We start from the raw sequence: 26,639 nt of genomic DNA, 5'->3' as shown, positions 1-26,639 counted from the left end.
ATGGCCGCCTTGCGTCTTCCACTTTGTCAACTCGCATCACTTCACCGCTTGTTTTCTTTTCCCACAGAAGACGCGATGAGCAAGTCATGATTTCAGACACCATCTGCACATTACATACAAAAATGGCAAACATTTGCTCACCTCCCTCCCCCTCTTTTTTACCTCCCTCCTCCTCCTGTTCTTTTGCTCCTCCCTCCCCCTCTTTTCCACTTCTACCCCCAAATATCCCATAGTTTCCTATCTTTCCAACTTTCCTCCTCCCCTTCATCCTTATTAAAATCTCCTTCCCCCTTTTCCTTATTCCGCACCACTTTGAATACACGTGTTGACAGGTGACCAAAACATCTCACCAATCACCTTTATAGGATTACAACAATCACGAAGGAAGATGATCAAAACCAAAGCGCACAATAATCGGGTGAGAGGTACAACCTAAAGACATAATCGTGCTTGTCGATCTCTGATCCGCGGCCAGCCTTCCGTAAGATGCCACCATTGCCAACAACTGCACACCGAACACAAGCGGAGCTTGGAGGTGCACCTCGCTTACTCCACTTTTCTCGTTTCACTGGCTCACGCCACTTGTCAAACATCACACCATTGGCTGTGGAGTTGAGCAGTGAGAGCGCTTCCTTGAGGTCTGCACATCCAACGAGGAAACAGAAAGAGATATTTTGGGGATGTTTTCCCCTATTTCATTATTGTGTTTGCAAGAGCATACCACAAAACAGTTTACAATGATCCGAGGATGTAATGTACTAACCCAATTTTCATCATTACCTTGGGCTGGAAAGATGGCCTCGAGGTATGTACATTTGCTTCTAAGCCGTCGAGCCTGGGTTTGAATCCCGACCCAGCAATAAACTGTCATCCCGATTTTTCACAGGCAGGGTAATTCATCAATGTGTGCCGTCCCTCGTCTGGACGTTAAACTGGCTGTCCTGTCTTTCAGTATTAGTTGGTGGATGTTTATGGATAGGAATGACAGAAGCCACCTTCCCTCGTGAGAGGAGGGGAGCCTTGATGAAAGATCTGCAGAAGATTAGGGAAAGAGGAAGAGCGAGTTCGGATGGACACATTTTGAGGAAGGCATTGGATTAGTTGCTGGTGATGAGTCAAGGTTGTGCATACACTTCTCCACCTTTACAGGTGAGAAGCTCATTAGCTCTGGACAGTAAGTTGTCTGGAGGGGAAAGGGAAATGTGGAGCAGGAAGGAAAGAAGGGATTGGAAACCTGAGACATTTCAGCAGACACGATTGAAGCATTCCACCTTTTTGCAAACCGTGTCCATTGGGACTCCTTTCTTGATGAGGAAAAATACTAAGGAATAGCATATTCCTGAAATGGTTTCAAGCAGTTGCCACTAGAATTTAGGACGAGAAAGGTCCGATATTGGGTGAGCCTTGTGTCGTGCTCTTGATCTTCTCAGGACAGATTAAAGATGCACACCTGTTGTGGATCTTGCGAAGCATCTGGGGGTTTCCACTCGCAGGATTGACCATAAAGGAAGAGGAGGCAAGATGTTTGCTTGCTATCACTTCACAAGCTTCTGTATCCATAGATGAGATGCTGAACAGTGGAGCTGGAGATGCAAGGGAATTAATTAATGCATGAGAAAGACAAGGACCTCCTTACACAGGAAGTCTCAGGACCTTTTACTGTGGGTCATTCCATACCCACTCAACCAGAGCCATTTCCGGACCCACCTTTTGACCATCAGCCCAACTCTCTACCCTGTCGGGGATGCAGGTCCTAAAATGTTGGTAGTGCTAAAATATTGGCAAACTTTAGGTGCGAGGCAAATGGCACATCCTGAAGAAATGGGACTTTCCCCAATATGGCAAGGTAGAAGTTCCCTGCCATGTAAGACTTAAACTCCAAAGTTGCAGTACTAACATTTTAGGACCTAAAATGCCTTGTGCAGTATTATTCCTTGTGCAGCTTTCCAGGTAGTTGTCCAATCAAAGTGCGAACTGAGCTCAAGGTCTGACAAGATCATGCATAAACAAGTCTTGCGCTATGATTGGTATTTTTTTTTTTTAATGGAGGAATGCAACAAGCGACTGAAATGTCAAGACATTTTAAACACAACGTTGTCGTCAATAAAAAGTAAAATTATACAAAGAGACCACTATTTTATATCCCTTTGCAAAACGAACCATCAAACTTTATCGGCCAGCCCATGCATCCCACGTAGTGCCTCAGCCGGTTGTACAGGTCCTGCGTGGCGTGTGGAGCCCATTGTAGGACAGGCACCGTGGACAGGAATGCTCCTCCGTCCCATTTCAACTGCTCCAGCTTCTGTTGCAGTTTACTGGGACACTACGCAAGAAAAAGAGGAAGCATAATGGATGCACTCATTTGCAACCAAAAGCTACACACTGTCAATAATCACAGTGAAAACCATGGTGGTCCACTATACATTTTTACGAACGAGTAACTACATTATTTTTTTTTTCATGGTGGTTCACTGCTCAAGGATTTTTTTTTTACAGTGATAACACTGTATGTACAATTATACCCCGGTTTACGTCGCCCCTTTTTATGTCGTTTCGCAAATACGTCGTCACATTAATACCTCCTCTCGATATTTGTCCTCTCAACTCGCACTTGCGTCATTTTAAAAGCCATACCTTTTATTCTCAAGCGTTTTCGGAACTATTGTGTTTGTTGACATTAATATGTGAAGAGCAAACTTACTTCGGAAGCAGAGTAGAGTGCAGTCTCGGAGGAATAGCTGTCCCCAAGCCAGGAAGCAGTGGTAAATTGTTGTGGTTGTGTTGTGGTTGTTAATTCTCTCTCCTTGCTGGGAAGGCAAATAAAGCATTGTAAGGAGACCTTTTTTATAAACAGGGTCTAGGCTCGTGGAACAGCAAGAAAATAGAATGGCCCGGGACATAACAGAATGAAAAGAATAGTATAAAGAGGAGGAGGAGACACCAACACCAGGGTAGAGGGGCAAACTAGAGGGAGCCCTGGAAGAGGATACGGGTTGAACAAGCTGGATACAGTTAAAAACTTCTTCTTCTCCTTTATCGGCCATTATTATCCCAGCTTGTGGGGTCGGCCGGGGGAAGCTTGGCCCAAGTGTTCACCGGCTGGTTGGCCAGGCCTGACATTCGCCTAGTTCGGGCAGGAATTTGGAATTTGGCCATGGTGCCGGCGATACTCTCCTCCTCTTTGCGAAGGAAACCATGGGATCTTTAATAACATCCACCAACTCATGCTGGCAGATGGGACTCACAGTTTAATGTCCATCCGAGGGACGGCACATACACTGATGAACCACCCTGCCTGTGAAACGCCAAACTGGCAGTTTATAGCTGGATCGAGATTCGAACCCAGGCTAGACAGCTTAGAGGTGAGTGTGCGTACCTCGAGGCCATCCTGTCAGCTCATAGAGGTGCAAACTATCATCACAGAAATGGAAGGTGAAAACTGGGGAAGAAGCAGAAATGGAAAAAAATAAAAAATAAGAGGAGAGCGAGGGAGCAGGGGCAAATCCTATGACCTGGAAAACCAGAAAGAGGTAGGCCTGCGGAGGATTAATTCACGGATTTACATCAATTCTAGCATTAAAGCCAAGGTACAACATTTCATATTATGCAGTGATTTTCAAAAAATCGTGATGTTTATTCGTGGCTGCATAAATCGCGCTCTGCGTTCAATTTTGATCAAATCAAATTGAGATTGATCGCGGTCAATTTTTCCGCTTTTCTCTGGAGTGTTTTGCACACTCATCGATATGGACTTTGAGGCCAGATCACACTTGGATGGTGGCCACCCATAGGCCTTCAATCAAAAGGTAAAACGGCCTGGCTGTGCTGCACGTCGGCCATGGTTTCACGTGTCGACACCTCAAACCATTCGTCCACCAGCTATTTATGCCACCCACGTGTTCTTGCTGCTCCTCATCTCCCTCCACTGCAACTCCACGAAGAGAGCAGTTTCATCCAAGATCCCCCACCTGAGTTCCACCCCTTGTTAACTCTACTCTTCTTCTTCTTTTTGTACCCCGCACATTTCCTATGCCATCTCCAGGCATTGCAAATCGTCATTGCTGGGCACCGAAAGGAGCTCGGCAGTGACGCACGCTGAAAGAGTACTCAGTTTTCACTCTGGTTGTTTTCTTGCTTGTTTGTTTGTTTGTCCGGGCGATATCTCAGCCATCCTTTGAGCTGGGAAGCTGAAATTTCGGCACAGTAGTGAGCAAGTCCTTGGTCAAAAACAGTATTTTTTGTTTTTTGATTAATCAAATAATTGGGGAGTTATTTAATTATTAGCGATTAATTAAGTACTTATTTAATTAATCAAATTTCCTTTCTCTTCTGACCATTAACTCAGGCACCTTTTGAGTTAGGAAGCTGATATTTGGACATGCCAATGACCAGGTGATTTGGCTGCAAAGGCTATTTTTGATTTATTAATTAATCAATTAATCGATTAATTATTTAGTTATTCGATTAATGACTAAAAAATTTTTTTTTTAAGTTACAGATTCTGATGAAATGGTGGTGGTTTATGTGTTCTTTGACCGAATTGATTAATAATTTAATTTTTTTATGATTATTATTATTATTTTTTCATTATTAATCATTTATTTATTTTCTTTCTCATTTGGCCAATATCTCAGGCACCTTTTGAGCTCGGAAGCTATTATTTGGACATGAGTGACCAAGTGATGTGGCTATCAAGGATATTTTTGATTTATTGATTAATCATTTAATCGATTAATTATTTATTGATTAATTGATTAATTATTGTTATTAATTTAATAACACATTTATCCCATCAGAGTTATCCCATCTCGTCTTCAGTTGTCATACCCTTCCTCCCGTCCATGGTACACGGAATCTTGTGGTGAGGCTGTTGCCCAGAAACAACTTGCCTTCGTCTCCTGGAAAGCAAATCCAACGGAAGGAAATCTCATTTCCTTTCACAAAGCCCAAAACAAGTGTGTGTCCACCCTCAGGAGAGCCAGGAAACAATATCTCTCCGTTCTCAAGACCGAACTCTCTTATCTGTCGCCCTCTTCCAAATCCTGGTGGCGTCTGGTCAAATCTGTTTCTGGTGTTTGTTCCCCCTCCATCCCCTCCCTTACCTCAAATGGCTACACAGCTGACTCCGCACGTGAAAAAGCTGAATGCCTCAACTCTGTGTTTGCCTCTATATCTTGTGTCCCAAACCCATCCCTCTCTGTACCCACCATACCCAGTCATACCCAGCTGCTCCTGGACTCTGGCACTCCTGGCGCTTACCTGGTAGAATAAACAGTATACTGCACTGACTAAAGGTATTTTAAACCAATTTCAATGGTTGCTGGAAGACAGGGCAGCATGTAGAATCATACTAACATAATCATAAGACTTGATAACAAACAAACAAAACAAAACAAAAAACTATTTTGGGGGGGCACCCCCCCCCCCCCCCCCCACTCCCACCACGTGTACCTCCTCAGACCCAAATTCTTCCAATGCCTTGAACAAACTTTGGTACAAAACGGGTAATGAAGGTTATGGTGAGGTTTCATCAGAATTGTGTGTGTAGGTTCTGTGAAAAGAAGCAAATAACTATTTTGGGGGGCAAGCCCCCCCCCCCCCCAGAACACCTTAGACATTGATTTTTCAAATGCCAGGAACAAACTTTGGTACAACACGGGTGATGAAGGTTGTGGTTAAGTTTCATCGGAATTGCGTGTGTAGTTTCTGAGAACAAAGCAAACACCGATTTTGGGGGGCAACCCCTCGAAGACCCCAAAAGTGGCAGATTTTTTTTAATGCCGTGAAGAAACATTGGTACATCACGGGTGGTGACGGTTGTGGTGAAGTTTAATCGAAATAGCGTGTGTAGTTTCAGAGAAGAAAGCAAATACCTATTTTAGGGGGGGGGGGGGGGGGTGTCAAACCTGGACCCACTTTGACCCCCTCTCCCCCGTAGACCCCTAAAGGGGAAGATTTTTTTTTTTAATGCCGTGAACAAACTTTGGTACATCACAAATGATGAAAGTTGTGGTGAAGTTTCATCGAAATTGTGTTTGTAGTTTCAGAGGAAAAAGCAAATTCCTATTTGGGAAGGGGGGGGAGGGCGGTCAAACCTGGATCCACTTTGACCCCGGTAAACCCCCTTAGACCCCGATAAACCCCCTTAGACCCCGATTTTATATTGTTATGTCTGGGGGTAAAGCAAAATCCAGAGCCAGGTATATCTGTATAGGGAGGTATTTGACTGTCGCGATAGGGAATCTACCTGTAATAAGTTATTCATGTTTAGGCGTTTGTCGGGATAAGATATACGATTGTGAATCTACCAGGAGATTCGGGTGATAGTTAGTTCGGGAATAATGAGTATAGCCCTTGTATGTCTCAACTGGTAATCAAACCTTTGTCCATTATGGCACTGCAAACCACATGAACATTAATAATAATAATAATTCATTTATTTTGTATAGCGCTTTTCATGAAGCCCAAAGGCGCTTTGACAGAGTGCAAAACATAATGCATAACAAAACATGAAAACAACAATTGCAAAAAGACAAGAATCAATAGGGAAATATTTAAAGCAAAAGGAGGGAGAAGGAGAAGTGATAGTCAGGGGTTAAATGCTGTGGGTTGAATGTTGAATGCAGTGCTGAACAGGTGGGTCTTGAGTGATGTTTTGAATGTGGTGAGTGAGGAGGAGTCTCTGATGGTGTGAGGTAGTGAGTTCCAGAGGGTGGGAGCAGCGATGGAAAAGGCCCTGTCCCCCCAGGATCTGAATTTGGTCCGGATGGGGGGGGGGTCAGGAGGTTGGTACCAGCAGAGCGGAGATTGCGGGTGGGAGTGTGTCTGGAGAGGAGGTCAGCCAGGTAGGATGGGGCCAGGTTATGGAGGGCTTTGTAGGTCAAGAGGAGGATTTTGTACTGGATTCTCTGGGAGATGGGGAGCCAGTGAAGCTTGTAAAGGACGGGGGTGATGTGGTCACGGGTCCGGGAATGGGTGAGTAGACGGGCAGCGGAGTTCTGAATGTATTGGAGTTTATTGGTGATTGTTGAGGGTGAACCATAGAGGAGGCTATTGCAGTAGTCCAGACGGGAGGTGATGAAGGCGTGGATGAGGGTTTCTGCAGCCGTGGAGGAGAGGGATGAGCGGAGACGGGCGATGTTTTTCAGGTGAAAGAAGGCTGTCTTTGTGATCTGTTTAGTGTATTTGTCGAAGGAGAGGGTTTGGTCAAAGATGATGCCAAGATTCCGGATGAGAGGGGAGGTGGATACTGGGATACTGTCGATGTTGAGGGCAAAGTTATGGGTGGATTTTGTGAGCGTTTTTGGGCCAATGATGATTATTTCAGATTTATCACAGTTAAGTTTGAGGAAGTTGATTTGAAGCCAGGATTTTATTTCAGAGATGCAGTTTGTCAGGATAGAGTGGGTGTCGGTGGAGACAGACTTGGTGGAGATGAAAAGCTGGATGTCATCGGCGAAGCAGTGGAATTGGAGACCATGACGGCGGATTAAGTGACCGAGGGGGGACAGGTAAAGGATGAAGAGGAGGGGGCCAATAACTGAACCTTGGGGGACACCTTGGGGGAGGGGAGCAGTGGGGGATTTGCAGTTATTGATGGAGATGAACTGGCGTCTGTCAGAGAGGTATGATTTAATCCAAGAGATTGCAGTGCCGGTGACGTTAAAGGTGGATTCAAGTCGGGTGAGGAGGATGGTGTGATCGATGGTGTCAAAGGCAGCGCTGAGGTCGAGGAGGACGAGAATGTTGAGGTTGCCAGCATCAGAGGAAAGGAGAAGGTCGTTGGTGATTTTGAGAAGAGCAGTTTCAGTACTGTGGTTGGAGCGGAATCCGGATTGGAATGTTTCATACAGGTTATTGGCACAGAGGTGATGTTTGAGTTGAGTGGCTACAGCGCGTTCCAAAACTTTTGACAGAAAGGGTAGGTTGGAGATGGGTCTGAAGTTGTTTAGGGTGTCAGGGTTTAGACCAGGTTTTTTTAGAATGGGGGTAACAGCAGCAATTTTGAGGGATGGTGGGACGATGCCTGTAGACAGGGAGGAGTTTATTGTTGCAATGATAAGTGGAGAGAGAGCAGGAAGGGAGGCCTTGACAAAGCTGGAGGGGATGGGGTCAAGAGTGCAGGTGGCAGTTTTCATTCCTATGAGGAGTTCAGAGAGGTCAATAGGGGAGAACGGGGAGAATTGAGACAGGGGAAGGCAGGATAAGGGGGGGCAGGTGGTTGGAGGGGGAGCGGGTGCGGCGGTGGTCAAGCTGTTGTAGATGTTGTCAATTTTGCGTTGGAAGAAAGAAAGGAAGGAGATGCAGTTGTCTACTGTGAATGACTGGGTGGTGGTGTCCAGGGGGTGGAGGAGTTTGTTTATTGTCGAGAAGAGTGCTTTTGGGTTTCCGGAGCCAGAGTGGATAATTTGAGAGTAGTAGGCGGAGCGGGCGTGGGAGAGGGCATCTTTGTAGTGTTGTAGGTGGTCCTTGTAGGCTTGGGAGTGAACTGTGAGACCTGTTTTATTGCGGAGTCTTTCAAGTTGGCAAGCACGAGTTTTCATCAGGCGGAGTTCAGGGGTAAACCAGGGAGCAGAATGGGTGAAAGAAACTGTTTTGGTTTTTACAGGTGCAAGCTGGTCAAGGCAGGAGGAGAGAGTGTGGTTGTAGTAGTCAGTGAGGTCGGAAGGGGTGTGGAGGTCAATGAATGGAGAAGTGGACATTTTTTCAGAGAGGGTGGATGAGAATGAGGTAGGTGAAAGAGCGTTTAGCTTACCGAAGTTGATAGTGCGATAATGTCTTGGTGTTGGGGTGGGGATGTTGATGGTCATAGTGATGGCGAAGTGGTCAGAGAGGGTGAGGTCGGAGCCAGAGAGATGGTGCAAAATTAATCCAGTGGAGCAGACAAGGTCCAAAATGTGACCACGGATATGCGTAGGAAAGTTGACATGTTGAGTGAGGTTAAAGCAGGTGAGTAAATCAGTGAAGTCAGTGGTCATTGTGGAGTCAGTGGAATCCATGTGGATATTGAAATCACCAAGGAGGAGGATTGAGGGGGAGAGGGAACATAGCTGGGTCAGAAAGTAGGAGAAGTCAGACAGGAATAATGGGTGTGGTTTGGGAGGGCGGTAGACGACAGCCATGACTGACTGCGTGCGACCAGAGAGTTTAAAAGCCAGGTGTTCAAAGGATGAGGATGAGGCGATGGGGATGAGGCTGGTCCTGATGTCTTGACGGTGGATAACGGAAATTCCACCACCTCGGCCCTCCGAGCATGGTTTATTGACGTAGGAATATCCGTTGGGTGTGGTGAGGTTGAGCGTGTAGTAGTCCAGTGGTTGTTGCCAGGTTTCGGTGAGACCGAGAAAGTCCAGTTTGTTATCCAGGATGTAGTCGTTGAGGATGAGGCATTTGTTGTTGAGGGACCGGGTGTTGAACAGGGTGAGTTTGATGTTGTTTTGAACAGCGGGGATGAATTCAGGTGATTTAGCCAGGGTTCGCAGGCAGGAGGTGCGATTTTGTGCGTTGCCGTGACTAGGTGTGCTGGGACGATGAGCGGGAGTGCGCTGAGCCGACCAGAGGACGGGGATGGAGTGACCTGATTGTACATATACAAACTTACGACCGGAGCCACGGTGAATGTACCTGGGTCGTCGGAGGAGTCCATTTGATTTGATGGCAGAGATGCATGATGGGGTGGAGCGGGTATTGAGCAGAAGGAGCCTTGCGGCGGAGTACCGCAGAGCCATGCCAGGCAGGAGCGGAGAGGCGAGCACGAGGCCAAGGTTGAGGAGGCGAAACAATGGTCCCAACGCACGGGAGCAGGCCCAAGGAGACGAAGGAGCCAGGTAGGTGAAGCCAGGAGCAGAGTCGGGACCAAGCAGAGGGCAGACAGGAGCAAAGAGACGATCACGAGGCCAAGGTTAATCACGGCAAAGCGGGAAATGCAGCGGCAATCAACCGCCGCCGCTACAAATCAAGATCACGGCGGGAAAACCGCCGCCACACCGCTGCGAAGGACACAACCCACGAGAGCGTGCCCGAGGAAACAGCGAGCAGGCGAAGGAGCCGGGTAGGCGAAGCAGGGAGCAGAGCCGGGACTATGCGGAGGGCAGACTCAATGGCCAAAAAATCCGCACGACCACCAAAAAAGCAAGCCACAGACAGTGGCCCAGTCGAAGAAGCGGCAAGCATGTGACGCCTGCGTCCTCTTCAGACCGGACCGGAAGCGGAAGCGCCCTTTAACATTAGTTACGACCTTTAGTACAACACTAAATGACGACCTTTAGTACAACACTAAATGACGCCCTTCCCCCTGACATGACTTCGGAAGAAATCGGGCTGGAGCACTAGGGCGGGCCATACTTTTTTTTTTTTGTAAATCAATCGAGAGGGGTGTTCATATTACTATTTTGGTGTGTAGAACACAAATCTGAGGTTTTTAAAAAAATTCTGATAACCCTAACCTACATCAATTTGCAGTTGATTATTATTAAATTTTTGATTATTTTGCTATTCTTCTGGAAAAAAGAGACGTTTTTTATTTTGAAGTTAGGGCTTTTATTTTGGTAACTTCCTGTTGGGACGGCAGTTGTAGCCATCTTGTTGCTCAAAGCTCGTGTCTGACATCTACCCTGGTCTGATTTGTCAGTGGAGCAAAGCTAATGCTCTTTTCAAGCCTCCTGTTATCAATGAAAAGGTGACCATCATGTCCAAGCTCAAGGAGGTCTGGAATCAGGCAGTGAAGTTTTCTCTTGGTAAGGGCAAACTTGATGCCAAAGAGAGGTTCATTGTCAAGTTAGACAAGTTATTTGATATTTTGACTTGCAAGTGTCAGATTACCAGTTGTGAGGGGGGAGGCTGTGAGGCCGATGAGGGCTGTGTGATCCAAGCCCACATTAACTGTTCCTGCAGCAGAGAGAAAATGATTCCTGTGAAAGATCTTGCCGACATCAAGGGACAGAAAGAGAAGGTTGGAAGTAAAGGACCCCACCAAATGGGGAGCCCTGATCTGCCAGAGCACAAGAGACAGGTGAGGACATTGGATACCCTTGTATGTCTCAACTTGTAATCAACCTTTTTTTTTTTCTTTTTTTTTTGTATACAGAGTCGAGGCTCGTGAAAGAGCTAACATTTATCAAACAAACAAGCAAACAAAGTATATAAAAAGGGGAGCGGTCGACAAGATGGGGAGAGAAGGGGAGGAAGCACACAAACACAACATTTGAGAGCAGGGACATCGGGAGATGTGTGGGAGGGAGAGGGCCTGGGGGGAGGCAGGATAGGTATAAAACGCAAGGACACCAAGGACTTCCAGGAAAGAAGACAAAAGTCACCTCAAAAAAGTGGATTTGGGGTGAAATTAGCGGGGGTAGAAAAGATCAAGGTTTTGGATTGGGGAAGATAAGAGATAGAGGTGAACAGCCGATTTAAAGACCTGGAGGGAGGAGTGGGATTGAAGAGAGTGAGGGAGTTTGTTCCAGAGGCGGGAGAAAAGAGGAATGAAGGAGTGAAGGTGAGCAGTTTAACCATAAGAGGGTTGCAGGCAGATCTTGTGCGACCTGCAGGAATATTTGGGGGACAGAGCCCAGAGAGAGCTGGGGGAGCAAGGCCGGAGAGGAGTCGGTGGAAGACGGAAAGACTACCAACCTGCCTGCGGTGAGTAAGTGAAAGGCCCTCGGAGATAGCGTCATCGCGGGAGATTCCAATGATTCTGAATGCTTTGGTTTCAACAGCGTGAAGACGAGCTAGGTGTGAGGCAGGAGCACCAGCCCAGAGGGGAGAGCAGTATTCCATTGAGCTGCGGATGAAAGCCTTGCATGTTGTGAGGAGCTCAGGTGTGCCAAGGAAGGACTTCGCACGACGGAGGATGCCCAGTCGGCGACTGGCTTTGGAGGCCAGCTTGGAAATGTGGTTTTCCCAGGAAAGATCATGGCAGATAGTGAGACACAAAAGCTTGAGTGACAGAACTTCTTGGAGAGGATTATTCAGAAAGTAGATGGGAGGGTTGTCCAGTCGGTCCTTTCGGAGAGACATCGTAAGAGTGTGAGATTTGTCAGGATTGAAAGACATGTTCCACTTGTTTGCCCAGTCCGTGATTTTGTCCAGGTCTGCAGAGAGTGAGGAGGCTGCAGACTGCCGATCTGAGGGACGAGGAATGGAGCGGCAGAGAGTGGAGTCATCAGCAAAGAGATAGAGAGGATTTTCAAGAGAGTCAGAGAGATCATTGATGAAGACTTGTGCATGCGCGCAACTTGCGCATCGCAAGATCTTGCGCATGCGCAAGATTGGAGGTCTCGTCTCTTCAAAGCTGTCCATGCGTGCTCGCTTTCGAAGTTAAGTAACTTTTCACAATTGTGGTTTTGTCGAAACTGTATCTTTCTCTCGGTGTATGTACCTATTGGGGTGTCTTTAATAGTATTCTTGGTGTTGGTTTTTCATACCTGTGTACAGAATCGTCGGTCTTTCGTATCGCGTATTCTGAGGCCTAAGTGTAGTACGAGGCTACCGTGTCCGACCTTGGCTTGAGGCTTTGTTTTTGTCTCAGTGGTTCTCCGATCGCGCTGCAATTACTTTCCGGTCTCTGTTTTTCACGGTCTTTTCACCCCATACTTCCTCGTTTTAAAATCTCAAAAAAAAAAAAAAAAAAAAAAATTCCTTCCGTTCTTATTCGTTTATTCGTTCTTATTTGTTCGTTCGTTCTTCGACCACGTTGTTTGTGATCACGTGATCACGTTGTTAAAAAATGTCATCTGTCCCCTGAAGACCTGTATTCTGTTATATTCTACAACACCTTTTTCTTCTTCTTCTTCTATAAAAGGATGCTTTCGACTTGCTCACCAAATCGATTCATTCCAAAAAAAAATTCCATCTCTTATAGTGCATCTTTCATTCATTCCCTAAACTCTCCAGCACTCCATCCTCCCTCCAGCGTCCTCAAACGTATTTTTGACTCGAATGTCTCAAGAAACTCATTTTGCAATAAATGTTCGTTTCCCATTAATCGTACACTTTTCAAAATCCCATCACCCTAAAATCCCATTTCCCATCACCCCTCCCCTCTAAATCTACCCCCTTGCCCCTCCCCTCCAAATCATCCCCATCACCCATCTCTTTCAAATCTTCCCCCTTGCCCCTCCCCTCCAAATCTTCCCAATCACCCATTCCTTTCAAATCTCCCCCCACACCCCTCCCCTCCGAGACTCTCCCTCGCTCCTCCCCTCCTAGACTCCCCTCTCACCCCTCCTCCTCAAAGCGTCCTCCCCGCTTCTTCCCCCTTCCAACTTTCACCTTCATCTCCCTCAACCTTCTGCCTCGCTCTTCCCCCTCGTCAAATAACACCTCACTGCGCCTCTCCCAATCACCATCAAACCTTTTGTCTGCCCATTCTTCCCTTTCTCCAAGCTATTCTGTAATCTCCGACACACCTTCAACAGCTCTCCCTACCTCTTCCTCCTCTTCCACATCTTACCCTACCACTCCCCCCCCCCCTGTTCTGTATCCGATGCTCCCCCTTCCTCTTCCTTAACAGTATGGACCTCAAACATCCGGGGCCTTCGCTCAAACTTGTCTGATCTCTCCATACAGGTTGCTTCTGACAAACCAGACGTGATCTGCTTAACAGAAACTTTCCTCCTTCATGATGTCTCTGATTCCTTGGTATCTCTCCCAGGTTACTCCCTCCTCCGGTATGATAGACGTGAGCCTCGTCCTGGAGGTGGGGTTGCTATCTTTATAAAAAAACTCTCTTCCTCACTCGCCCTGCACTGCCCTCTCTCCACCTCACCCCCAGGAATACCTTTGGCTACGGCTTCCCCTTCGCTCCCACCTTTTGTTCATATGTGTGTTGTACCGTCCACCAAACAGTGATGACTCCATCTACATCTTGCTGTCTGAGAATATGGACCAACTTCTATCTACCCATCCCAACTCTCTCTTCCTCATATGTGGTGATTTCAACTGTCACCATGCCAGTTGGCTGGGTGTGGGTACCTCTCTCACCAGCCATGGCTCTTCAGCAAAGGAATTCTGTGACTCACTGGGACTGACACAATCTGTCAATTTCCCGACCCGGATTTCATTCAACGGAGCATCTTCTCTTCTGGACTTGGTTATGACTAACTTCCCTGAAAATGTCTGCTGCTCTTCTTCTGCTCCAATCGGCTCTTCTGATCATGTGCTTGTTAAAGTGGACATCTCTCTGACCATTCTCAGAGAGCCTCCTCAGCGTCGACGAGTCTGGCATTTCACTCAGGCCAACTGGCACGGTCTTCAAGCAGCCATCAATCATCTGGACTGGTCTCCCATCTCTACTGCCTCTGACATAAATTCTTCCTGGGAATTCTTCCAAAGCAAACTGCTCTCTCTCATGCACAGATTTATCCCATCTCGTCTTCTGTTGTCATACCCTTCCTCCCGTCCATGGTACACGGAATCTTGTGGTGAGGCTATTGCCCAGAAACAACTTGCTTTCGTCTCCTGGAAAGCAAATCCAACGGAAGGAAATCTCATTTCCTTTCACAAAGCCCGAAACAAGTGTTTGTCCACCCTCAGGAGAGCCAGGAAACAATATCTCTCCGTTCTCAGGACCGAACTCTCTTATCTGTCTCCCTCTTCCAAATCCTGGTGGCGTCTGGTCAAATCAGTTTCTGGTGTTTGTTCCCCCTCCATCCCCTCCCTCACCTCAAATGGCCACACGGCTGACTCCACACGTGAAAAAGCTGAATGCCTCAACTCTGTGTTTGCCTCTAAATCTTGTGTCCCAAACCCATCCCTCTCTGTACCCACCGTACCCAGTCGTACCCAGCTGCTCCTGGACTCTGTGTCCTTTCCTCCTGACAAGGTGGAAAATTTTCTGTCAACCCTCGACTCGGATTCTGCAACTGGACCTGACGGCATCAGCCCACGGTTCCTAAAATCCAGTTCTTCCGCTCTTTCAATCCCTCTCTCTGTTCTCTTCACCCTCTCTTTTGCTCAAGGTCATCTTCCATCTGCTTGGAAATCTGCCAACATCACCGCTTTGCACAAAAAAGGTGCAAAAACAGATCCCAGCAACTACAGACCAATCAGCCTTCTCCCAATTATCAGCAAAGTCATGGAATCCATCATTGCTTCAGCAATGAAATCTTTCCTCTTCTCCAATGGCTTGATCTCTGATCATCAATTTGGTTTCAGACCTGGACACTCTACTCTGGACATGCTGCTTCTGCTTTCTCAACAATGGATGGAGGTCCTCAATGCCAAACAGGAAATTAGAGCAGTCTCCCTTGACATATCACGTGCCTTCGATATGGTCTGGCACCCCGCTCTGCTCACCAAACTCTCCTCTTTTGGTATCCATGGAAATCTCCACGCATAGCTGGCGGACCTCCTCTCTAGTCGTAGTCAACGTGTGGCCCTGAATGGGTTTCTCTCATCTCCTCTTCCTGTTCAGGCTGGAGTTCCACAAGGCAGTGTTCTGGGCCCTGTGCTTTTTCTGGTCTTCATCAATGATCTCTCTGACTCTCTTGAAAATCCTCTGTATCTCTTTGCTGATGACTCTACTCTCTGTCGCTCCATTCTTCATCCCTCAGATCGGCAGTCTGCAGCCTCCTCACTCTCTGCAGACCTGGACAAAATCACAGACTGGGCAAACAAGTGGAACATGACTTTCAATCCTGACAAATCTCACACTCTTACGATGTCTCTCCAAAAAGACCGACTGGACAACCCTCCCATCCACTTTCTGAATAATCCTCTCCAAGAAGTTCTGTCACTCAAGCTTTTGGGTCTCACTATCTGCCATGATCTTTCCTGGGAAAACCACATTTCAAATCTGGCCTCCAAAGCCAGTCGCCGACTGGGCATCCTCCGTCGTGCGAAGTCCTTCCTTGGCATACCTGAGCTCCTCACCACATACAAGGCTTTCATCCGCAGCTCAATGGAATACTGCTCTCCCCTCTGGGCCGGTGCTCCTGCCTCACACCTAGCTCGTCTTCACGCTGTTGAAACCAAAGCATTCAGAATCATTGGAATCTCCCACGATGAAGCTAACTCCAAGGGCCTCTCACTCACTCACCGCAGGCAGGTTGGTGGTCTTTCCGTCTTCTACCGAATCCTCTCTGGCCTTGCCCCCCCCCCAGCTCTCTCTGGGCTCTGTCCCGCAAATATTCCTACAGGTCGCACAAGATCTGCCTGCAACCCTCTTATGGTCAAACTGCCAAAATCAAGACTCTCTGCTCACCTTCACTCCTTCATTCCTCTTTTCTCCCACCTCTGGAACAAACTCCCTCACTCTCTTCAATCCCACTCCACCCTCCAGGTCTTTAAAACAGCTGTTCACCACCATGTCTTATCTTCCCCCATCCAAAACCTTGATCTTTTCTACCCCCGCTAATTTCACCCCAATTCCACTTTTTTGAAATACCAACTTCTGTCCTGGAAGTCCTTGGTGTCCTTGTATTTTATACTTCTCCCTCCCCCCCCCCCCCTTCCCACGCCTCCTCCCCCCAAGCCCTCTCCCTTCCACACATCTCCCTGCTCTCAAATGTTGTGTTTGTATGCTTCCCCTTCTCTCCCCAACTTGTTTTCCGCTCCCACTTTTTATATATTTTGTTTGTCTGGTTGATTTGTTTGTGAAGTAAATGTTAGCTCTTTCACGAGCCTCGATTCAGTATACAAAAAAAAAAAGACCAGAAAAAGCACAGGGCCCAGAACACTGCTTTGGGGAACTCCAGCCTGAACAGGAAGAGGAGATGAGAGAAACCCATTCAGGGCCACACGTTGACTACGACGAGAGAGGAAGTCCGCCAGCCATGCGTGGAGATTTCCATGGATACCAAAGGAGGAGAGTTTGGTGAGCAGAGCGCGGTGCCAGACCGTATCGAAGGCACGTGATATGTCGAGGGAGACAGCTCTAATTTCCTCTTTGGCATTGAGGACCTCCATCCATTGTTGAGACAGCAGAGGCAGCATGTCCAGAGTAGAGTGACCTGGTGTGAAACCAAATTGATGATCAGAGATCAAGCCATTGGAGAAGAGGAAAGATTTCATATCCGAAGCAATGATGGATTCCATGACTTTTCTGATAATTGGGAGAAGGCTGATTGGTATGTCGTTGTTGGGATCTGTTTTTGCACCTTTTTGTGCAAAGTGGTGATGTTGGCTGATTTCCAAGCAGATGGCAGTTGACCTTGAGCAAAAGAGAGGGTGAAGAGAACAGAGAGAGGGAGTGAAAGAGTGGAAGAACAGGGTTTTAGGAACCGTGGGCTGATGCCGTCAGGTCCAGTTGCAGAATCAGAGTCGAGGGTTGACAGAAACCTTTCCACCTTGTCAGGAGGAAAGGACACGGAGTCCAGGAGCAGCTGGGTACGACTGGGTACGGTGAGTACAGAGAGGGATGGGTTTGGGACACAAGATTTAGAGGCAAACACAGAGTTGAGGCATTCAGCTTTTTCACGTGCGGAGTCAGCTGTGTCGCCGTTTGAGGTAAGGGAGGGGATGGAGGGGGAACAAACACCAGAAACAGATTTGACCAGACGCCACCAGGATTTGGAAGAGGGAGACAGATAAGACAGTTCTGTCTTACTACTTAAACATCAAAAGAGTTCTCATGATGTGCTAATCCCAAGTTATGCCAGTCTGGCCAAACCTGTTAGCATCAAAAAAAAATTGGGTCATGGATTTATAACGTATGCAAACTTCACCCATTTCATTCATCACTTTGCTCTCGGTCCTCAGTCCTCCCCCATACCACGTCCACCACCGACTCCCCTACCTCTTACTCCTCCTACCCCTCCCCTCATTCCTCTGCCTTCTCAACCCTCCCACCCCAACCCCCTACTCAATGATCTCTCCTCCCTCTGCCCCCTTCAACCTTCCCTCTACCCCCTCCTCTCTTCTCTCTACCCCCCTCCTCTCTTCTCTCTACCCCCCTCCTCTCTTCTCCCTACCCTCCTCCTCTCTTCTCTCCACCCTCCTCCTCTCTTCTCTCCACCCTCCTCCTCTCTTCTCGCTACCCTCCTCCTCGCTTCTCTCTACCTCCTCCTCTCTTCTCTCTACCCCCCTCCTCTCTTCTCCCTACCGCCTCCTCTCTTCTCTCTACCCCCCTCCTCTCTTCTCTCTACCCCCCTGCTCTCTTCTCTCTACCCCGCTGCTCTCTTCTCTCTACCCCCCTCCTCTCTTCTCTGTACCCCCTCCTCTCTTCTGTCTACCCTCCTCCTCTCTTCTTCCTATCCCTTCCTCCTCTCTTCACTCTACCCCCTCCTCTCTTCTCTCTACCCTCCTCCTCTTATCTCTACCCTCCTCCTCTCTTCTCTCTACCCCCTCCTCTCTTCTCTCTACCCCCTCCTCACTTCTCGCTACCCTCTCCTCTCTTCTCTCTACCCTCCGCCTCCATCCTCTCTTCCCTCTGTCCCCCTCCTCTCTTCCCGCTGCTCTCCTCCTCTCTTCTCTCTACCCCCTTCCTCTCTTCTCTCTATGCTCCTCCTCTCCTCTCTCTATCCTCCTCCTCTCCCCCTTCTCCTCTCTACCCCCCTCCTCTCTTCCTCCTCGCCCTCTTCGCCTCCCTCTGTTAAGGCGTATGGCGATTCAACAGGTAAATAGACGACCCCTATTAAAAAACAAACAAACATTATCTCATTTATCGTGTTCGGTCAACAGGGACGAGCCGAGAGCTCCAATCGCTCGTTTCGAAATGCCATTCACACCACCTGCTGTGGACACACCATCGATGGTCGATCCCCCACACTCACAGTTCGGCTGATTGAAGCAAGCTGCGCTGGAGCGATTTGAAGTCAACATTTCTGAAGAAGCCGATGGTGAAGAAAAGCAGGAAAACGGACCCGATAAGGCACACTCGGGGCGACCACATGATCTACGTGAGGCGGCGACGAACGCGGGAAGGAACGGACACGGAGTCACGGATATGCTCCGATAATACAACCGGCACCGCCACGAAAGGTGCGGCGCCACTTCCAAGGTGGGTGTGCGCGTCAACTCGTGACGTCATATCAGTAGGGACTGGCCAAAAAAATTCAAGTTGGAGATAGATGTAAAATTACTATGTGAGCTGCTGGAGCTCTTCAAGATGAAGAAAATGAGCCAGAGATGACCCTTCTAGCATGTCTGTAAGCAAAGTTATGGCCAAAAGCGTATCAGCGATTTTCCGCATCAGTGGCCATTATTATATCATATAAATATGGAATCCATATCTGTGACCGATTTGCATTGAAAACTGCTGAAATATGTCCGCAACTTCAACTTAGCACAGTTTAGTAAACACTCGAGATAAATCCATGCGGTAAAAGATTGCTGAGAGTTGCTAAGACCTACGACTTAGAAATTCCACCTGGACACACTTCAGGGGGCACTTTCAAGGGGGAGATGTGCTTATTCTTTCTAAACAATACTTTACGTGTGGTATAGACACGATATTTGCATGCATCGGTTTCAAAAATCGAGCAAATATGGTAAATATTACTCACGTGAAACCAGGATCCGTCTCGGTGGGAGCCATGAGTGTGTAGATGTCACATGATCGGTCATGAAGAGTGGTTAAGTCCAAAATATGACATACCATGGCATAAAAACGATTTGCCCGCAAAGCATTGCACGTTGCACCGCAACGGCGGTCACAGAGTGCCATGCAGAGCGTGACGTAGGGGAGTGCGCGCAGCGCCCCTGGCGGCATTCCCGGTCCCTAATATCAGGGCACCGCGCTCGCGACGCCATTTCATTGGTGGAATGGGGAGTGGGGAGGACTGGGAATTGGGGAGGTGGAGTGGGGCATTGGGAAGGGGGGGGGGGGGGAATTGGGAATGGGGGAGGGATTGGGAATGGGGGGGGGGGAATTGTGAATGGGGGAGGGGGGGAGAACGGGGAATGGGGGAGGGGGGAGAACGGGGAATGGGGGAGGGGGGAGAACGGGGAATGGGGGAGGGGGGAGAACGGGGAATGGGGAGTGGGGAGGACAGGGAGTGGGGAGGACAGGGAGTGGGGAGGACGGGGAATTGGGGAGGTGGAGTGGGGCATTGGGAATGGGGGGGGGGGGGAATTGGGAATGGGGGGGGGGAATTGTGAATGGGGGAGAAATTGGGAATGGTATGGGAGGGGAGTTGGGAATGGGGGAGGGGGGAGAACGGGGAATGGGGAGTGGGGAGGACAGGGAGTGGGGAGGACAGGGAGTGGGGAGGACGGGGAGTGGGGAGGACGGGGAATGGGGAGGACGGAGAATGGGGAGGACGGAGAATGGGGAGGACGGAGAATGGGGAGTGGGGAGGACGGGGAGTGGGGAGGACGGGGAGTGGGGAGGTCGGGGAGTGGGGAGGTCGTGGAGTGGGGAGGTCGGGGAGTGGGGAGGACGGGGAATTGGGAATGAGGGGGGGGGGAATTGGGAATGGGGGAGGGTGATTGGGAATGGGGGGATTTGGGAATGGGGGGGGGGATTGGGAATGGGGGGTGGGAATTGGGAATGTGGGGAATTGGGGTTGGGGGAATGGGGGAGGAATAGGGAATGGTGGGGGAGGGGAGTTGGGAATGGGGGAGGGGGGAATGGGGCATTGGGAATGGGGAGTGTGGAGGACGGGGAATGGGGAGGACGGGGAGTGGGGAGGACGGGGAATGGGGAGGACGGAGAATGGGGAGTGGGGAGGACAGGGAGTGGGGAGGACGGGGAGTGGGGAGGTCGGGGAGTGCGGAGGACGGGGAGTGGGGTGGACGGGGAGTGGGGAGGATGGGAAATTGGGAGGATGGGGAGTGGGGAAGACGGGGAGTGGGGAGGAGTGAGGAGGACGGGGAATTGGGAATGAGGGGGGAGGGGGAATTGGGAATGGGGGAGGGGGAATTGGGAATGGTGGGGGAGGGGAGTTGGGAATTGGGAATGGTGGGGGAGGGGAGTGACGAATTGGGAATGGGGGGGGGAGTGGGGAATTTGGAATGGGGAGTGGGGAGGACAGGGAGTGGGGAGGATGGGGAATGGGGAGTGTGGATGGGGAGTTGGGAGGAAGGGGAGTGCTGAGGACGGGGAGGAGTGGGGAGGACGGGGAATGGGGAGTGGGGAGGACGGGGAATGGAGAGTGGGGAGGACGGGGAATGGGGAATGGGGAGTGGGGAGCACGGAGAATGGGGAGGACGGGGAGTGGGGAAGCCGGGGAATGGGGAGTGGAGAGGACGGGGAATTGGGAGGACTGGGAGTGTGGAGTGGGGAGGACAGGGAATTGGGAGGACGGGGTGGGGGGACAGGGAGGAGGAGTGGGGGACAGGGAGGGAGGAGGAGTGGGGGACAGGGAGGGAGGAGGAGTGGGGGGAGAGGGAGGGAGGAGGAGTGGGGGGGAGAGGGAGGAGTGGGGGGAGAGGGAGGGAGGAGGAGTGGGGAGGACGGGGAGTGGGGAGGACAGGAGGAGTGGGGAGGATGGGGAGGGAGTAGTACAAGGAGTGGGGGGAAGACAGCGAGTGGAGGGGGACAGGGAGTGGGGGGAGTGGGAGTGGGGAGGACAGGGAGAGAGGAGGAGTGGGGGGACAGGGAGGGAGGAGGAGTGGGGAGGACGGGGAAGGAGGAGGAGTGGGGGGGGGGACAGGGAGGATGGGGAGGGAGTAGGACAGGGAGTGGGGGGACGACAGGGAGTGGAGGGGGGCAAGGAGTGGGGGGACGGGGAGTGGGGAGGACAGGGAGTGGGGAGGGGGGAGGAGTGGGGTGGGGCGGACAGGGAGGGAGGAGGAGTGGGGGGACAGGGAGGGAGAAAGAGTGGGGAGGACAGGGAGGGTGGGTGAGTGGGGAGGAGAAGGAGGGAGGAGGAGTGGGGGGGACAGGGAGGAGTGGGGAGGACTCTGAAGCAAAGTGAAGCATCTCTGAAGTCGGGATGAAGCCTTTCGGAGGTTCTTCTGACTGATCATCTCAAGCAGCTTATGGTCCGTTTCAACAATAACAGTTTTACCAAACACATGCTGATTGATGTTTTACACATGCAAGAACTACCTCCACAAGAGGCTCATTTTGGTTGTTCCGAGGATATTGGGTACATTTGCTGCAGTGCGCCACAGTCTCTTCAATGTCCTTTGAGATGCCAGGCCGGTAGACTATTTCGCGTGCCCATGCCTTACTCGTATATTCCCAGATGGCTTTCCTGGATGTTATTAAGGACTTGCATTCTCAATATGGCCGGACTGATGAGTTTGTCACCCAGGCACACGAGTACCTCAGTCTCATGAACTACGTCCCTCATACTCCAGTAATGGTGACCACGCTCGGTCACATACCTTTTTGTGGTCGGCCAACTGTATTTTTCAAGTCTATTCAGCTCCACAAGACAATTATTCCCTTTTGTTGCTTGCTGCATTTCCTCTAACTTCCCATTAGTCATGGGAAGAGATCTGATGAATCTACCTCCACATCTGCCATGAGGTCCTTCTCAACCGAATCATGGGGATGTGGCACGTGACAATACATCAGCGACATGCATTTGAGGACCTGGCTTGTATCGAATGTTTGTGGAGTACTTGAACAGTCACATAAGCATTCTCTGGTGGTCGGGATGAAGCTTTTCGGAGGTTCTTCTGAATGATCATCTCAAGCGGCGTATGGTCCGTTTCAACAATCACAGCTTTACCAAACACATACTGATTGATTTTTTTCACGTGCAAGAACAATCGACAAAAGTTATTTTTCAATCGGTGCGTAATTTTGTTCTGCTTCAGATAGTGACCTGGAAGAATACGCCACTGGGTGACCTTTTTGCATGAGGCAAGCACACAGGCCTGCCTTTGATGCATCGGCTTGTATCACAACAGCAGATTGGACATCGAAGAACTTCAAAGTGGGTGTTGTGGTCAAAGTTTGCTTGATATCCTGAAATGCAGCGTCCTGCCCACTGCTCCAATGCCAATCAATCAACGTCTTTTCTTCACAGTAGACAACTGCATCTCCTTCCTCTCTTTCTTCCAACGCAAAATTGACAACATCTACAACAGCTTGACCACCACTGCACCCGCTCCCCCTCCAACCACCTGCCCCCCCTTGTCCTGCCATCCCTGTCTCGGTTCTCCCCGTTCTCCCCTACTGACCTCTCTGAACTCCTCATAGGAATGAAAACTGCCACCTGCACTCTTGACCCCATCCCCTCCAGCTTTGTCAAGGCCTCCCTCCCTGCTCTCTCTCCACTTATCATTGCAACAATAAACTCCTCCCTGTCTACAGGCATCGTCCCACCTTCCCTCAAAATTGCTGCTGTTACCCCCATTCTAAAAAAACCTGGTCTAAACCCTGACACCCTAAACAACTTCAGACCCATCTCCAACCTACCCTTTCTGTCGAAAGTTTTGGAACGCGCTGTAGCCGCTCAACTCAAACATCACCTCTCTGCCAATAACCTGTATGAAACATTCCAATCCGGCTTCCGCTCCAACCACAGTACTGAAACTGCTCTCCTCAAAATCACCAACGACCTTCTCCTCTCCTCTGACGCTGGCAACCTCAACATTCTCATCCTCCTCGACCTCAGCGCTGCCTTTGACACCATCGATCACACCATCCTCCTCACCCGACTTGAATCCACCTTTAACGTTACCGGCACTGCCCTCTCTTGGATTAAATCATACCTCTCTGACAGACGCCAGTTCATCTCCATCAATAACTGCAAATCCCCCACTGCTCCCCTCCCCCAAGGTGTCCCCCAAGGTTCAGTTCTTGGCCCCCTCCTCTTCATACTTTACCTGTCCCCCTCGGTCACTTAATCCGCCATCATGGTCTCCAATTCCACTGCTTCGCCGATGACATCCAGCTTTTCATCTCCACCAAGTCCGTCTCCACCGACACCCACTCTATCCGGACAAACTGCATCACTGAAATAAAATCCTGGCTTCAATCAACTTCCTCAAGCTTAACTGTGATAAATCTGAAATAATCATCATTGGCCCAAAAACGCTCACAAAATCAACCCATAACTTTGCCCTCAACATCTACGGTATCCCAGTATCCACCTCCCCTCACATCCGGAATCTTGGCGTCATCTTTGACCAAACCCTCTCCTTCGACAAATACACTAAACAGATCACAAAGTCAGCCTTCTTTCACCTGAAAAACATTGCCCGTCTCCGCTCATCCCTCTCCTCCACGGCTGCAGAAACCCTCATCCATGCCTTCATCACCTCCCGTCTGGACTACTGCAATAGCCTCCTCTATGGTTCACCCTCAACAATCACCAATAAACTCCAATACATTCAGAACTCCGCTGCCCGTCTACTCACCCATTCCCGGACCCGTGACCACATCACCCCCGTCCTTTACAAGCTTCACTGGCTTCCCATCCCCCAGAGAATCCAGTACAAAATCCTCCTCTTGACATACAAAGAAAGCCCTCCATAACCTGGCCCCATCCTACCTGGCTGACCTCCTCTCCAGACACACTCCCACCCGCAACCTCCGCTCTGCTGGTACCAACCTCCTGACCCCCTCCATCCGGACCAAATTCAGATCCTGGGGGGACAGGGCCTTCTCCATCGCTGCTCCCACCCTCTGGAACTCACTACCTCACACCATCAGAGACTCCTCCTCACTCACCACATTCAAAACATCACTAAAGACCCACCTGTTCAGCACTGCATTCAACATTCAACCCACAGCATTTAAACCCCTGACCATCTCTTCTCCTTCTCCCTCCTTTTGCTTTAAATATTTCCCTATTGATTCGTCTTTTTGCAATTGTTGTTTTCATGTATCGTTATGCATTATGTTTTCCACTCTGTCAAAGCGCCTTTGGGCTTCTTGAAAAGCGCTATACAAAATAAATGAATTATTATTATTATTATTATTATTATTATTATTATTATTATTCTTCAGGATTAGTCTGAGTGGGCCATACGAGCGGATAGGTTGGTGATAATCCAGCCCAAATAATGCACCGTTCCGAAGAACCGTTGCAAGTCTTCCTTGTTCTCAGGCTGAAAGTACTCGGCGATGGTTCTCACTTTTTCTGGGTCTGGCTTTCGGCCTTCTGCAGAAATCACACTGCCGACATAGTTCACCTCAACAACAACAGGCATTTTAAGGCCATTTTCCCTGCTAGAGTGGGGGTTAGCCTTGCGGTCCCCATGACAATCTTCTCCATTTTGCCCTATTTTCTGCATCTCCCCTTGTTAACCCCCTTGCCCGCATTTCTTCTTCCACCACCTTTAGCCAAGTCTTTCTCGGTCTTCCCCGTCCTCTACTTCCTTCAACATTCATTTCCATCACTCTTCTCAACCAGTCACTTTCATCCTTCCTCAACACATGACCAAACCATCTCAACCTGTTTCTCTTCACAGCATCAATCGCAGGCTCTATTCCCATCATCTTTCGCAATTCATCATTTGTCTTCCTCTCTCTCAACGATACTCCGCACATCCACCGAACCATTAGCATTTCCACCCTTTCCAGCCTTCGTTGCTGCTCCATGTTGACATAGTTCACCTCACTCATGCGAAATTGAAACTTGTTTTTGTGGAACTTCACGTTGTTTACTCTAGGATGCCTTCAAGATTAGGCGAGTGGGAAAAGAGATTAACCATCAACCGAAAGGGTGTCTTACTAAAAATTACTCTACTCAAGCTCAACCACTGGCTGAACAAAAGGTTTATTTTCCTCGTTACGTACGTAACTTCACACTGGAAAATCACACGAGAAGCAATGGTTTTTACCTCGCCATCACACTCAGCCCATTGTGAGGTGAACTCTCGCATTATTTCCCATCTCATATCGACAAATTGAATCAAATTTCGAATTTTTTTTTTTTTTTTAGACAAAAATTGATCAGACCGCATTGTTTACATTCCTTTCTGCAGCAAACCAAGTAGGCCGGAACTACGTGATGAAGATAAAATAGTGCCGTAAATTAATCCGGCTGCCTCTGATTGGTTGATGTGACCATAGTACTGAGTGATCAGGTCTGCGCGAATATCAAATAGTGAGCGTGTTCTTGGGCTAAATAATAACCTTTTGTGGTGGAATATTGAGTGTGGAATTGCAGATTTTGACTTAATACATGCGGATCTAATATTCAAAATGAAATACACTTGTTCACATGAGGTACATAACAAAATTGAATGATAGAAGGCCTTATATCATGGCCTAAACAGTGCCTAATGACTTTTAGCTTGTTGGGCAAACAGACTTTTAGCCAACAAGTAAACTTTGTGGCAAGCACACAACCAACTGAGATAACTAGCTACTCAACTAAGCCAAGATGTGGAAAATGTAGACATTCAATCTATTCAAAAATTGCAATGTATATACAGATATATGATTACTGCAATTTAATGGTTTGTGAGAAAAATAAAAAGGAGGAGCAAGACAATGTCAAATCAAGAAAGTTCGAGTTCGGATAAGCTCTGTGGTGGCGTTCGCGATATGCCTTGCTCGGACCTCGCCATCTTGAAGGGTCCGCTCGATTTCTGCAGGTTCTGCCAGCAGCTGGGCCATGCACTCACGTGGCCCACGGACACACTCGAGCACAGCCTCACACACCAATTCCTATAAGATGCGAGGACGTGACAACAAATCACTTCCGCTGGGAAGAGACAGTTGTGTACTTTTGAAGAAATTTTCCTTTTTTTGCAAAATTATTGACAACTTTAACTTTGCCGATATTTAACAATCAATCCCAGCAATGCATTCACCTTGAGATTTACAGAAATTAGACTTTACAAAGAAT

At 48.9% G+C, this 26,639-nt stretch overlaps 1 protein-coding gene across 4 annotated transcripts in view; it reads right to left on the bottom strand.

Annotated features, from left to right (window-relative positions):
- LOC137426479 (alpha-N-acetylgalactosaminide alpha-2,6-sialyltransferase 2) overlaps positions 1-19,684 on the bottom strand; it is a 53,842-nt gene extending 34,158 nt beyond the window's left edge. For 3 of the 4 annotated variants that reach the window (XM_078769062.1, XM_078769063.1, XM_078769061.1), the window contains exons 1-4: positions 19,443-19,663; positions 2,702-2,807; positions 2,161-2,323; positions 433-640 (exon numbers count right to left, since the gene is read on the bottom strand). In XM_078769062.1, the coding sequence (XP_078625188.1) occupies positions 433-640; positions 2,161-2,323; positions 2,702-2,807; positions 19,443-19,648 (683 nt within the window). In that variant the 5' untranslated portion in view covers positions 19,649-19,663. The other variant, XM_078769064.1, reaches the window with a different exon arrangement.
- Between the last annotated feature and the right edge of the window lie 6,955 nt (positions 19,685-26,639).

The sequence above is a fragment of the Myxine glutinosa genome, unplaced genomic scaffold (genome assembly GCF_964187855.1).
Source record: "Myxine glutinosa unplaced genomic scaffold, kmMyxGlut1.1 SCAFFOLD_1036, whole genome shotgun sequence".
Taxonomy (NCBI): Eukaryota; Metazoa; Chordata; class Myxini; order Myxiniformes; family Myxinidae; genus Myxine; species Myxine glutinosa.
This window is presented reverse-complemented; position numbering and strand designations above follow the sequence as displayed.